At 39.7% G+C, this 13,790-nt stretch overlaps 1 protein-coding gene across 2 annotated transcripts; it reads left to right on the top strand.

Annotated features, from left to right (window-relative positions):
• Positions 1-9,176: 9,176 nt before the first annotated feature.
• Positions 9,177-12,786, top strand: LOC142301276 (uncharacterized). 2 transcript variants are annotated; one of them, XR_012752736.1, is made up of 3 exons: positions 9,177-9,917; positions 10,018-10,166; positions 12,401-12,786. XR_012752736.1 is itself a non-coding variant. In XM_075342307.1 (2 exons), exons 1-2 carry the CDS (start codon positions 9,189-9,191, stop codon positions 10,021-10,023), a joined length of 735 nt encoding a protein of 244 aa, XP_075198422.1. In that variant the 5' UTR covers positions 9,177-9,188; the 3' UTR covers positions 10,024-10,313. The 2 variants fall into 2 exon arrangements, 1 of the variants encoding a protein (XP_075198422.1); XM_075342307.1 differs by lacking the exon at positions 12,401-12,786 and having other exon boundaries at positions 10,018-10,313.
• Positions 12,787-13,790: the final 1,004 nt, after the last annotated feature.

Below are 13,790 nucleotides of genomic sequence, written 5' to 3'. Positions count from 1 at the left end.
TTGTCTGTATGTAGCAGAGTTGTGTGTTTGTCTGTATGTAGCAGAGTTGTATGTGTTTGTCTGTATGTAGCAGAGTTGTATGTGTTTGTCTGTATGTAGCAGAGTTGTATGTGTTTGTCTGTATGTAGCAGAGTTGTATGTGTTTGTCTGTATGTAGCAGAGTTGTATGTGTTTGTCTGTATGTAGCAGAGTTGTATGTGTTTGTATGTAGCAGAGTTGTATGTGTTTGTCTGTATGTAGCAGAGTTGTATGTGTTTGTATGTAGCAGAGTTGTATGTGTTTGTATGTAGCAGAGTTGTATGTGTTTGTCTGTATGTAGCAGAGTTGTGTGTTTGTCTGTATGTAGCAGAGTTGTGTGTTTGTCTGTATGTAGCAGAGTTGTGTGTTTGTCTGTATGTAGCAGAGTTGTATGTGTTTGTCTGTATGTAGCAGAGTTGTGTTTGTCTGTATGTAGCAGAGTTGTATGTGTTTGTCTGTATGTAGCAGAGTTGTGTTTGTCTGAATGTAGCAGAGTTGTGTGCATTTGTCTGAATGTAGCAGAGTTGTATGTGTTTGTCTGTATGTAGCAGAGTTTGTGTGTGTGTTTGTCTGTATGTAGCAGAGCTGTATGTGTTTGTATGTAGCAGAGTTGTATGTGTTTGTCTGTATGTAGCAGAGTTGTGTGTGTGTGTGTGTGTCTGTAAGTGTATATGACTGTATATATTTGTCTGTTTATATGTATTTTTGTGAGTTTGTCTTTAAATATGTATATGTTCGTATTGGTGTCTGTGTGTGGATGGGGCCCACTGGGACTCTTCCGCCCGGGGCCCACAAAAACCTGGAGCCGGCCCTGCAGCGCACGTTGCACAAGGAGAAGCTGTATGGGAGAGTGATGCGAAAGAAGCAGTTTCTGCAAGCAAGCCAGTTATATTTTGGAAGAAGATCCTGTGGACTGATGAAACAAAGATTGAGTTGTTTGATCATACAAAAAGGCGTTATGCATGGAGGCAAAAAAACACAGCATTCCAAGAAAAGCACTTGCTACCCACAGTAAAATTTGGTGGAGGTTCCATCATGCTTTGGGGCTGTGTGGCCAATGCCGGTAGCAGGAATCTTGTTGAGGGTCGCAAGGATTCAACTCAGTATCAGCTGATTCTTGACAATAATGTGCAAGAATCAGTGACGAAGTTGAAGTTACGCAGGGGATGGATATTTCAGCAAGACAATGATCCAAAACACCGCTCCAAATCTACTCAGGCATTCATGCAGAGGAAGAATTACAATGTTCTGGAATGGCCATCCCAGTCCCCAGACCTGAATATCATTGAACATCTGTGGGATGATGTGAAGCATGCTGCCCATGCTCGGCGACCATCAAACTTAACTGAACTGGAATTGTTTTGTAAACAGGAATGGTCAAGTATACCTTCATCCAGGATTCAGGAACTCATTAAAAGCTACAGAAAGCGACTAGAGGCTGGTATTTTTCCAAAAGGAGGATCTATAAAATATTAATGTCACTTTTATGTTGAGGTTCCCATACTTTTGCACCTGTCAAATTTTGTTTAAATGCAGATTGCACATTTTCTGTTAGTACAATAAACCTCATTTCAATCTAGAAATATTACTGAGTCCATAAGTTATTAGATATATGAAACTGAAATAGCTGTTGCAAAAACCCAAATTTTTATAAAGAAAAAAGGTTAACATTACTAGTGGTGCCCAAACTTTTTCATATGACTGTATGTTTTCCCAGGAGGGAAAAGTGACCATTGATGGAGAGTATAGAGAATGGACTCTCACTGCATCATTCATAAAGTATATCCTGGGTTATGTAAAAAGCCTATTTTCTCCTAGTTTGCTATACAGAAGTGCCTTTATGAGGTCTGACACTGATGTTGGAAGTGAGGGCCAAAGGTGTAGGATGGGGTTGAGGTTGGGTCTCTGTGCAGCTAGTCCAGTTCTTCAGCTCCAAACTCATACAACCATGCCTTTATGTCTCTTCCACCAAACGTATATTTGTCACAATAGAGCCAGGCAGGTGACATTCTCCTAGCATCGGCCAAACCCAGACTTGTTCATCATACTACCCAATAAAGAAATCTGATTTGTCACTCCACAAGACACATTTCACTGCTCCAGAGTCCACTGGTGGCAGTTTTACACCACAGCCCCTGATACTTCATAATAGTGATGTAAGGATTTTATGAAGCTTTTTAGACATGGGATTCAAGTTTTTGTGTTGATGTTTATGATAAAGTAGGTTTGGTACTCTGCAATTCAGGCAGCAGAGTATTAGTGACTTTTGTGCCCTGTGTAGCTCAGCATTCGGCAACCCCGCTCTGTAATTTATTGAGGTTGATTTACTGTGGTTCCTAAACGCTTCGGCTTTTCAATAATACCACTTACAGTTGATTGTGTAAAATTTAAAGGGAACCTGTCAGGTGTAATATGCACCCAAAGCCACGAGCAGTTCTGGGTGCCTATTGCTAATCCCTGCCTAACCGTCCCTGTATCTAGTAGCATAGATAAAGGGATCTTTAGAAAAAGTATTTCTAAATATCCTTTATGATATGCTAATGAGGGCAAGGACTAGTCCCAAGGGTGTTCATTCCTGCAACTAGTCAGCCTTCTTAGCATGTTATCACACCCACAGGCGCGTGCTAGCATGCTATTCCATGCAGCGTCACCAGTGATGACGCGCGTAACTGTGTCCGCTGTATCTGTTGACCTGAATGCCGGGCACTTCCGGTCATGCGCACTAGACCTCTATGAAGCCGGGACGTGGACACCCGGCTTCATACTATGCATGACCGGAAGTATCGGGCATTCTGATCAGCAGTGACAGTGGACATTGGTGATGCTGCATTGAATAGCATGTTAGCATGTTGGCACACCCGCAGAAGTGTGCTAAGAGGCAGAATGAGAGCAGAAACTAATGCCCTTATGCTCATTAGCATATCATAAAGGATCTTTAGAAATGCTTTTTCTATAGATCTCTTTATCTATGCTACTAGATGCAGGGATTAGCAATATGCACCCAGAACTGCTAGTGTTTCTGGGTGCATATTGCACCTGACAGGTTCCCTTTTAAAGGGAACCAATTACCAGGATTTTGTATATAACCTAAAGCCAGTGCTATACTGGCACTATCAGGCTGATTCTCTACATACCTGTAGTGGTCACTTTGGATGTTTATTTTCTTGGATTTCAAAACCTAAAGTTTATAAAATCGGCATCTTCTTGAGTGACAGCAGCTGAGGAGCAGATAATATCTCGGGGAGAGGGTATTCAGAGTTATCCCCTCCCCCTGTTAGAATTAGCATACGTATTATACAATTGATGTAACTTTTCTCTTCCAGGACCTATGTGAGGTCATACCCATGTGACCAGAAGAGGCGGGGCCTCAGCCAACAAAGCTGAAACCACAAAGCAACAATTTTCCTATTGGCTGAGGCCCCGTCCCTTCTGGTCACATGAGTATGACCTCACCACAGGTCCTGGAAGTGAAAGGTTACATCGATTGTATAATACTTATGCCAATTCTAACATGGGGTGGGGATAACTAAATATATGATCTGCTCCAGTGCAACTGTCACTCAAGAAGCTGCCAATTTTATAAACTTTACTTTCTTGGATTTCAAAACCTAAAACATCCAAGCTGACCACTAATGGTATGTATAGAATCAGCCTGATAGTGCCAGTATAGCACTGGCTGTAGGTTATATAGGAAAATCCTGGTGATTGGTTCCGTTTAAGGAAGAATTGTCATGTGCTGACTTACAGCAGTGGCATCCTATACCAGGGCTAAGCTGGTATCTGTGAGCTCTCTAACATGATCCATTCTTTCACAAATATTTGTAAAGATGCAAATGCTTTAGTGAAATACATGAAGTGTGCGGCAAAAGTTATGTTCCCTCTAATCAGAAAGTTTTGGAAGAATTGACCATTCCATTTCACCTCCAAGTCCCATTGTGTGGTCCCTGAATATTCGCTTAGATGCCAGAACTTTGTCTAATGATAGAGCTTGAAAACCTACAGAAAAAACACTGAAACACATGTTATATAAACAATAATATTTATTATTGAATCAAATATGTAGAAAAGATTAAAATACAAAGATTATGAAAAAAGGGGGAGAGGGGAGGAGGATGCAGAACAATGATGATACAGAATAACCCCCAATGGTCACCCCGGACTTGTAATCAAGGTGTATGCAAATACAGTTACAATCAATGCAAGTAATGTTAGGTATACTCATGGAATGATGAAACCGAATTAGTCCATGTAGTCAAAAGGTCATATAAAGCCGTAGGTGTGTAGGAAATAAGGAGCATGAATATTTAATCCTATAGGCTCAATTTTTCCCTAAATAGATCTCTAGAGAATCTGGTAGATACTCCTCACTAAATTAGAAAAGCTATTTTAAAAGGATAAATTCGGTATACATGTGACCATGTGCATACAATGACAATTCCAACAGTAGATGCTGAAGCTGTAGAAAGAGTTCTTCATATACTGTATTCAAGCTAGGCTAGTGGATATAATCACACCAAAGCAATTTTAGAAATGTATAAAGCACTATATGCAACCCCTGTCAGGTGGAGCTGAGATGGAGTGCACCACAATAAGATAGGCTAGTGCCTAAGAGAAATTACTTAAACATGTGGGTACTGAATCATATCAACATGTATATAAGCAATATGGAAAAATACGTGTATTCAGAGAACACTCCATATGTGCTCCACCAGACTGGAGGAACCACATCAGCCAGCAGTGATGTATTTATATAGCTCAGTTGTTAACCATACAAAAGATGCTCAAGATGCTGAGGCTGTGGAAAGAATTCCTCATATATTATATTCTGGCTAGGCTAGTGGATAAAAATGCACAAAAACAGTTTTTTGAATCTTAATAATATATATATAGCGCACCATGTGCAACCCCTGTCAGGTGGAGCAGAGATGAAGTGCACCACATTAAGATAGGCTAGTGCCTAAAGGAAATTACTTGAACATGTGAATACTAAATCATATCAACATGTATGTTGGCAATATGAAAGGATACGTGTATTCAGAAGACACTTCACATGTGTTCCACCAGGCTGACTTGACTGTCTTTATGCAATATATCAATAAGAATGACATCAATTTAAGATTCACACACAAAGCAGGAAGATATAATATGGAGTTTTTGGATGTTCTTCTTAATATTGATGATAGTGGTTTCATAACGACAGATGTATACAGAAAACCGACGGCAGTCAACAGTTTACTCCATGCCCAATCAGCACATCCTAGGAACCTAATTAACAGCATTCCGAGAGGTCAATTCCTCAGAATAAGAAGAATATGTTCAACGGATCAAAACTTTGAACATCAATCTAGTGACCTATGGCAGAGGTTCCAAATGAGAGGATATAGTGAGAAAACGATACAGAGAGGGTATAGGAAGGCAAAATTTGCAAATAGGACGGAATTACTGTATAATCACAATAAGAAACCCAATAGCCCTGATATGGTAAGATTCATCTCAACTTTTCATTCCAGAAATAATGAACTTTGGCAGGCCCTAAAGAGACATTGGAATGTCCTATTACTGGACCCCGCATTATCAAGATATATTCCACAAAACCCAGCAATCACCTACCGGAGATCTAAAAATTTGGCTGATTTGTTAGTCAATAGCCACTTCTCACAGAAAAAACCCAGGGGTATCTTTAATAGTAAAGGACCGAAATGGGGCTGCAGACCTTGCGGTAAATGCGTAGCGTGTGATAATATCACCACTACAGAAGAATTCTCTGATGCAACAGGTACAAAAGCCTATAAGATTACACACCAAATTAATTGTGGCACAATAGGAGTAATCTATAGTGCAAAATGTCCGTGTGATAAGATCTACATAGGAATGACTACTAGAGAATTACGCAGGAGGACGAGAGAACACGTCTTGGACATTAGAGCAGCCAAGGAAATAGATGATATTTCTGGAATGAAGACTATACCAAGACACTTCAAACAATTTCACCAGTGCGATGACACCCAACTCAGAGTTAGTGGCATAGACAGAGTGATAATAACTGAAAGAGGAGGCAACTGGAAGAAGCTTTTGGCCCAGAAGGAAGTCAGATGGATTTCCACACTAAATGCTCTTACACCAATAGGCCTTAATGAATCCCTGAGTTTTTCACCTTTTCTATGATCGTTAGATTTAGGTTCTGAGTGATGAGATTTGTCCCAAGCCTTTATCATGATAGCTAATTTGACCCATCTGAATTTTTAACTTGTTTTTAATCTGTTTTTAATATGTTTTCTTCATTTGTACTAATTTCTTCTTATTTTAATCCTAGTTATTTCGCCATCAAGTTCCATCCCATTAACACCTGTGTGCCTTTTATCTCTCAACAAGTACATCAGACAATTTCGCATGGACGGCTCGGTGAACAATTAATTCCACCAAGATGATTTGTTGAGATTCCTGTACAGTGTTTTATACATCACATTTTACTTTCACCTTCACCTCACATACTTTTTATTTATCTTTCACAGCCCCTGCCAACCCCCCAAACAAACTTCCCCCAACTACAACATGATTAACCTTCCCCCCCCCCCCCCCCCCCTTCTTTTATACCTTAGTATTTACCTATACATTCACTTGCTATTCCACAGTCATATATGTCCCATTTTACTTTCTGGGGACATTATTTATAACGTCACTTCCACATGTCCTGTACTTTCCCAACCCCCCCCCCCCCTCCTCCCCCCCTCCTCCCCCCCATACAATATGGTAATTTCTCACTGTTAGGTTCGTTCACTCTTTAGTCACAGTGGTCACAGCTTCACTTCACCGGATATACTTACACTGTTATCCCTTACACCTACCCATCTGACACACATTTTTATCACTACCATTTTTTCACTTTAATTACACATCCACTTTACATGTCTTTTATATTTTTTTTTTTTTTTTTTTTTATATATTTTATTATGTGTCTTTTACTCTTAATATTGTAAGAATCTGTATTCTATGTATGATGACTGTGTATGGCCAACACTGGGGGGTTTCTCAGCTTTTTCCTGTGTCTATGCCATGTATAATATATGTTGGCTTACTATATCATTATACAGTTAAATGTTTTTAATATGGACAAACTGTACAGGCTCCTCCATCATTTTTGAGCGTGCCTTGCAATATAGATATAGCTTGTGAATACAACAACATGAATCTATATTTACGCTATCATAAATGACATCCTAATCTATGTCTCATAAGAACTTCTTATGCGCATGCGCTTGTTACACGCAATACTCTTCACCTCTGTTGCCGCTTCCTGTCTCGGGATCGCGCCTTGCGTGCCGCGGTCCCGGAACCGGAAGTGACGACAGACGCCGCACGGCCGTGCATGTGGCGCCCTCGGACGCCATACACTCTTTAAAAGGCACCCCACACCATACACACTCACGTTTCCCTTGATAAAGACGGCGAAACGCGCGTTGGGAAGCCTCCCAGTGGTCTCCTATATGTAAGTAATTCATTGATGGCCCTTGTGCATCTATATGTGATTAAGTTAGTATGCTCTAGGTTTACTATCATCAGTAGCTGAACAGACTTGCTGCATGCTCAGGGATACACCGGAAAACTGGAAACTATGGCCCTTATATTGTAACATTTATTGCATTGGGCATTAAATAGGTCTAACAATTGCAGTAGCTGAACAGTCTTGTTGTGTTTTCAGGGATACATCTGTAAACCAGAAATTATGGCCCATATATTGTAGCATTTATTGCATTGGGCACTCTTCATTTCTAGATGTATTAACTTGCCAACATATATGTTTATTCTTGAATGGTATTTATCCTCTAATCTGGTTAAACAGACTTTCTGCAGATAAAATTGTTTTCCGTAGCTACTGTTTGATGCTGTGTCTAACGGACTAGTGGATAGTTAACAGAACCCCTATATACATTTATATATACATCGTATAATAGGCTAACAACTGTGCTTTATAACTACATCATTGCCGGCCGATGTGGTTCCCCCAGCCTGGTGGAACACATGTGAAGTGTCTTCTGAATACACGTATCCTTTCATATTGCCAACATACATGTTGATATGATTTAGTATTCACATGTTCAAGTAATTTCCTTTAGGCACTAGCCTATCTTAATGTGGTGCACTTCATCTCTGCTCCACCTGACAGGGGTTGCACATGGTGCGCTATATATATATTATTAAGATTCAAAAAACTGTTTTTGTGCATTTTTATCCACTAGCCTAGCCAGAATATAATATATGAGGAATTCTTTCCACAGCCTCAGCATCTTGAGCATCTTTTGTATGGTTAACAACTGAGCTATATAAATACATCACTGCTGGCTGATGTGGTTTCTCCAGTCTGGTGGAGCACATATGGAGTGTTCTCTGAATACACGTATTTTTCCATATTGCTTATATACATGTTGATATGATTCAGTACCCACATGTTTAAGTAATTTCTCTTAGGCACTAGCCTATCTTATTGTGGTGCACTCCATCTCAGCTCCACCTGACAGGGGTTGCATATAGTGCTTTATACATTTCTAAAATTGCTTTGGTGTGATTATATCCACTAGCCTAGCTTGAATACAGTATATGAAGAACTCTTTCTACAGCTTCAGCATCTACTGTTGGAATTGTCATTGTATGCACATGGTCACATGTATACCGAATTTATCCTTTTAAAATAGCTTTTCTAATTTAGTGAGGAGTATCTACCAGATTCTCTAGAGATCTATTTAGGGAAAAATTGAGCCTATAGGATTAAATATTCATGCTCCTTATTTCCTACACACCTACGGCTTTATATGACCTTTTGACTACATGGACTAATTCGGTTTCATCATTCCATGAGTATACCTAACATTACTTGCATTGATTGTAACTGTATTTGCATACACCTTGATTACAAGTCCGGGGTGACCATTGGGGGTTATTCTGTATCATCATTGTTCTGCATCCTCCTCCCCTCTCCCCCTTTTTTCATAATCTTTGTATTTTAATCTTTTCTACATATTTGATTCAATAATAAATATTATTGTTTATATAACATGTGTTTCAGTGTTTTTCTGTAGGTTTTCATGTATATATACACTGGAACAATTAATATGTTCTCTTGTTTATTGAAGTATTTTCCTGTGTTTTCACAGAGGCTTAAATCCATTCATAGTATGGATATACGCACCAAAGAAGCATCTTGGGTCACCCAAGCTGCATCCATTTTTAAGGGAGAGAAACTGCAAACAGTGAATTCAGATGGGTCTAATACCAAAGAATTAAAGCAAAATCTCACTAGTTTATTCCACCGCAGAACTAAGATCTGGTGGAATAAAACGACACTGGAAAATTACTTGGAGAAAGACATGGTCCCACGTGGACTGAGAGTTCAAGTGTTCCCGTCCTATGGCAAAGAAGACACGGAGTTCACTGCACAATGGGAATTGGCCAGTAATAATTGCTCCAAAAAATATCTGGAACTCATCATCGACAAAAATTCCAAAACCATAAAAGATATCGATGGTGAGATAAATGAGAAACAAGATGAACTTATGAAGATACTCTCTGAGCCCGAAAGGGAAAAATTTCATGAAGACCTAGACAAATCCTTTGTAATATGGGAAAAACAAATCAAAGATAACAAAACGAAAAAGTTTCACAGGGATCTTCAAGACTATGAAAAAGATAGAGTTTACAAATGGAAAAGCACAGAAACAAGTAAACGTATACAACGCATGCCATCATATTCATCGGTGGCTTCGTCAGACACAGAACATAGTACCACTTCCAATATGTCATATGGTGCTTCAGCTAAGGGGGCCGGGAAGAACCAGGATCAACAACAGAAAATATTGCCATTCCGTAAGAATACTTACAGGAAGAATGGGAATAATTCCTACAAGGTAATTAACCTTACAGATAAAATTCTCACGGAACCCCAACTTGAAATCCTGAGTAAAGGTCTAACTTTTTCACCTTCTTCTCATTTTCAATTCTTTACAGCGTTAAAGGATTTACACTTATTCGCTAGAAAGCTTACCTTCAAAAAGATCTTCCACAAAAATGAAGGACCAGATATATTCTTTACAGCAAAAGAACGTGAAACAGTGAGAATTCTACAGGACCTACTAGATGAACAGACTCCACCACCAGTAAGTAGAATGCCTAAAAACATCATTCCACCATCTAACAAATTCCCACCATCTAATATGTATTCCAACATAGACATATTTGTCAGATTAGTCACAGATGATCTGAAAAGAATACATCATTCCATACCCCATGACAATTGCACGAGAGAGGAGAGGATAGCAATTGAAGAACTACGGGCTATGGATGATGTGATTATAAAACCCTCAGACAAAAGGGGGGAATATTGTACTATGGCCGGTACAGATGTACCTTAATACGGTCCTAAAACATCTCAGTGACCAAAAGGCATACAAGAAACTTACTTTCAATCCCCTGATATCGTTTAAGGCACAACTCTTACATATCTTAGAGATGGCGGTGGACCATAATACAATCACCAAGAAAGAACTATCATATCTATTCAAACCTGAGGCCAAAATTGCTACGTTTTATATGGTTCCTAAAATCCATAAAGACGCCAAAAATCCCCCAGGCAGACCAATTGTCTCCGGAGTTGACAACCTATGTGAACCCATCTGTCGTTACGTAGACCACATTTTAAAACCAATTGTGGAAACGATCCCGTCCTACATCAAGGATACTTCCGATGTGTTGAGGAAGTTAGATGGAATACAACTTGATGAAGATACCCTGATAGTGGTATGTGATGTGGAGGCTTTGTACTCATCCATAGTACATGCGGATGGGCTCAGGGCAGTTAAATTCTATTTGGAAATGTCTAGCCACCCAGATGACATTTGTGAATTCACATTAACCCTGCTAGAGTTTGCACTAACACACAATTTTTTTCTGTTTAATGGGTCTTTTTTCCTACAGCTCCAGGGAACAGCAATGGGGGCAGCTTGTGCCCCCTCATATGCCAACTTGTTCCTGGGGCTGTGGGAGAGGGACCTTTTTTATACCGATGTGGCCCCCCACTTGGACAAGGTTTCCTATTGGGGGCGCTACATCGATGATATTATTTTTCTCTGGCAGGGTTCCCAACAGGACTTGACTGTCTTTATGCAATATATCAATAAGAATGACATCAATTTAAGATTCACACACAAAGCAGGAAGATATAATATGGAGTTTTTGGATGTTCTTCTTAATATTGATGATAGTGGTTTCATAACGACAGATGTATACAGAAAACCGACGGCAGTCAACAGTTTACTCCATGCCCAATCAGCACATCCTAGGAACCTAATTAACAGCATTCCGAGAGGTCAATTCCTCAGAATAAGAAGAATATGTTCAACGGATCAAAACTTTGAACATCAATCTAGTGACCTATGGCAGAGGTTCCAAATGAGAGGATATAGTGAGAAAACGATACAGAGAGGGTATAGGAAGGCAAAATTTGCAAATAGGACGGAATTACTGTATAATCACAATAAGAAACCCAATAGCCCTGATATGGTAAGATTCATCTCAACTTTTCATTCCAGAAATAATGAACTTTGGCAGGCCCTAAAGAGACATTGGAATGTCCTATTACTGGACCCCGCATTATCAAGATATATTCCACAAAACCCAGCAATCACCTACCGGAGATCTAAAAATTTGGCTGATTTGTTAGTCAATAGCCACTTCTCACAGAAAAAACCCAGGGGTATCTTTAATAGTAAAGGACCGAAATGGGGCTGCAGACCTTGCGGTAAATGCGTAGCGTGTGATAATATCACCACTACAGAAGAATTCTCTGATGCAACAGGTACAAAAGCCTATAAGATTACACACCAAATTAATTGTGGCACAATAGGAGTAATCTATAGTGCAAAATGTCCGTGTGATAAGATCTACATAGGAATGACTACTAGAGAATTACGCAGGAGGACGAGAGAACACGTCTTGGACATTAGAGCAGCCAAGGAAATAGATGATATTTCTGGAATGAAGACTATACCAAGACACTTCAAACAATTTCACCAGTGCGATGACACCCAACTCAGAGTTAGTGGCATAGACAGAGTGATAATAACTGAAAGAGGAGGCAACTGGAAGAAGCTTTTGGCCCAGAAGGAAGTCAGATGGATTTCCACACTAAATGCTCTTACACCAATAGGCCTTAATGAATCCCTGAGTTTTTCACCTTTTCTATGATCGTTAGATTTAGGTTCTGAGTGATGAGATTTGTCCCAAGCCTTTATCATGATAGCTAATTTGACCCATCTGAATTTTTAACTTGTTTTTAATCTGTTTTTAATATGTTTTCTTCATTTGTACTAATTTCTTCTTATTTTAATCCTAGTTATTTCGCCATCAAGTTCCATCCCATTAACACCTGTGTGCCTTTTATCTCTCAACAAGTACATCAGACAATTTCGCATGGACGGCTCGGTGAACAATTAATTCCACCAAGATGATTTGTTGAGATTCCTGTACAGTGTTTTATACATCACATTTTACTTTCACCTTCACCTCACATACTTTTTATTTATCTTTCACAGCCCCTGCCAACCCCCCAAACAAACTTCCCCCAACTACAACATGATTAACCTTTCCCCCCCCCCCCCCCTTCTTTTATACCTTAGTATTTACCTATACATTCACTTGCTATTCCACAGTCATATATGTCCCATTTTACTTTCTGGGGACATTATTTATAACGTCACTTCCACATGTCCTGTACTTTCCCAACCCCCCCCCCCCCCCTCCTCCCCCCCATACAATATGGTAATTTCTCACTGTTAGGTTCGTTCACTCTTTAGTCACAGTGGTCACAGCTTCACTTCACCGGATATACTTACACTGTTATCCCTTACACCTACCCATCTGACACACATTTTTATCACTACCATTTTTTCACTTTAATTACACATCCACTTTACATGTCTTTTATATTTTTTTTTTTTTTTTATATATTTTATTATGTGTCTTTTACTCTTAATATTGTAAGAATCTGTATTCTATGTATGATGACTGTGTATGGCCAACACTGGGGGGTTTCTCAGCTTTTTCCTGTGTCTATGCCATGTATAATATATGTTGGCTTACTATATCATTATACAGTTAAATGTTTTTAATATGGACAAACTGTACAGGCTCCTCCATCATTTTTGAGCGTGCCTTGCAATATAGATATAGCTTGTGAATACAACAACATGAATCTATATTTACGCTATCATAAATGACATCCTAATCTATGTCTCATAAGAACTTCTTATGCGCATGCGCTTGTTACACGCAATACTCTTCACCTCTGTTGCCGCTTCCTGTCTCGGGATCGCGCCTTGCGTGCCGCGGTCCCGGAACCGGAAGTGACGACAGACGCCGCACGGCCGTGCATGTGGCGCCCTCGGACGCCATACACTCTTTAAAAGGCACCCCACACCATACACACTCACGTTTCCCTTGATAAAGACGGCGAAACGCGCGTTGGGAAGCCTCCCAGTGGTCTCCTATATGTAAGTAATTCATTGATGGCCCTTGTGCATCTATATGTGATTAAGTTAGTATGCTCTAGGTTTACTATCATCAGTAGCTGAACAGACTTGCTGCATGCTCAGGGATACACCGGAAAACTGGAAACTATGGCCCTTATATTGTAACATTTATTGCATTGGGCATTAAATAGGTCTAACAATTGCAGTAGCTGAACAGTCTTGTTGTGTTTTCAGGGATACATCTGTAAACCAGAA

Source organism: Anomaloglossus baeobatrachus, chromosome 1, assembly GCF_048569485.1.
Source record: "Anomaloglossus baeobatrachus isolate aAnoBae1 chromosome 1, aAnoBae1.hap1, whole genome shotgun sequence".
NCBI classification, from domain to species: domain Eukaryota; kingdom Metazoa; phylum Chordata; class Amphibia; order Anura; family Aromobatidae; genus Anomaloglossus; species Anomaloglossus baeobatrachus.
This window is presented reverse-complemented; position numbering and strand designations above follow the sequence as displayed.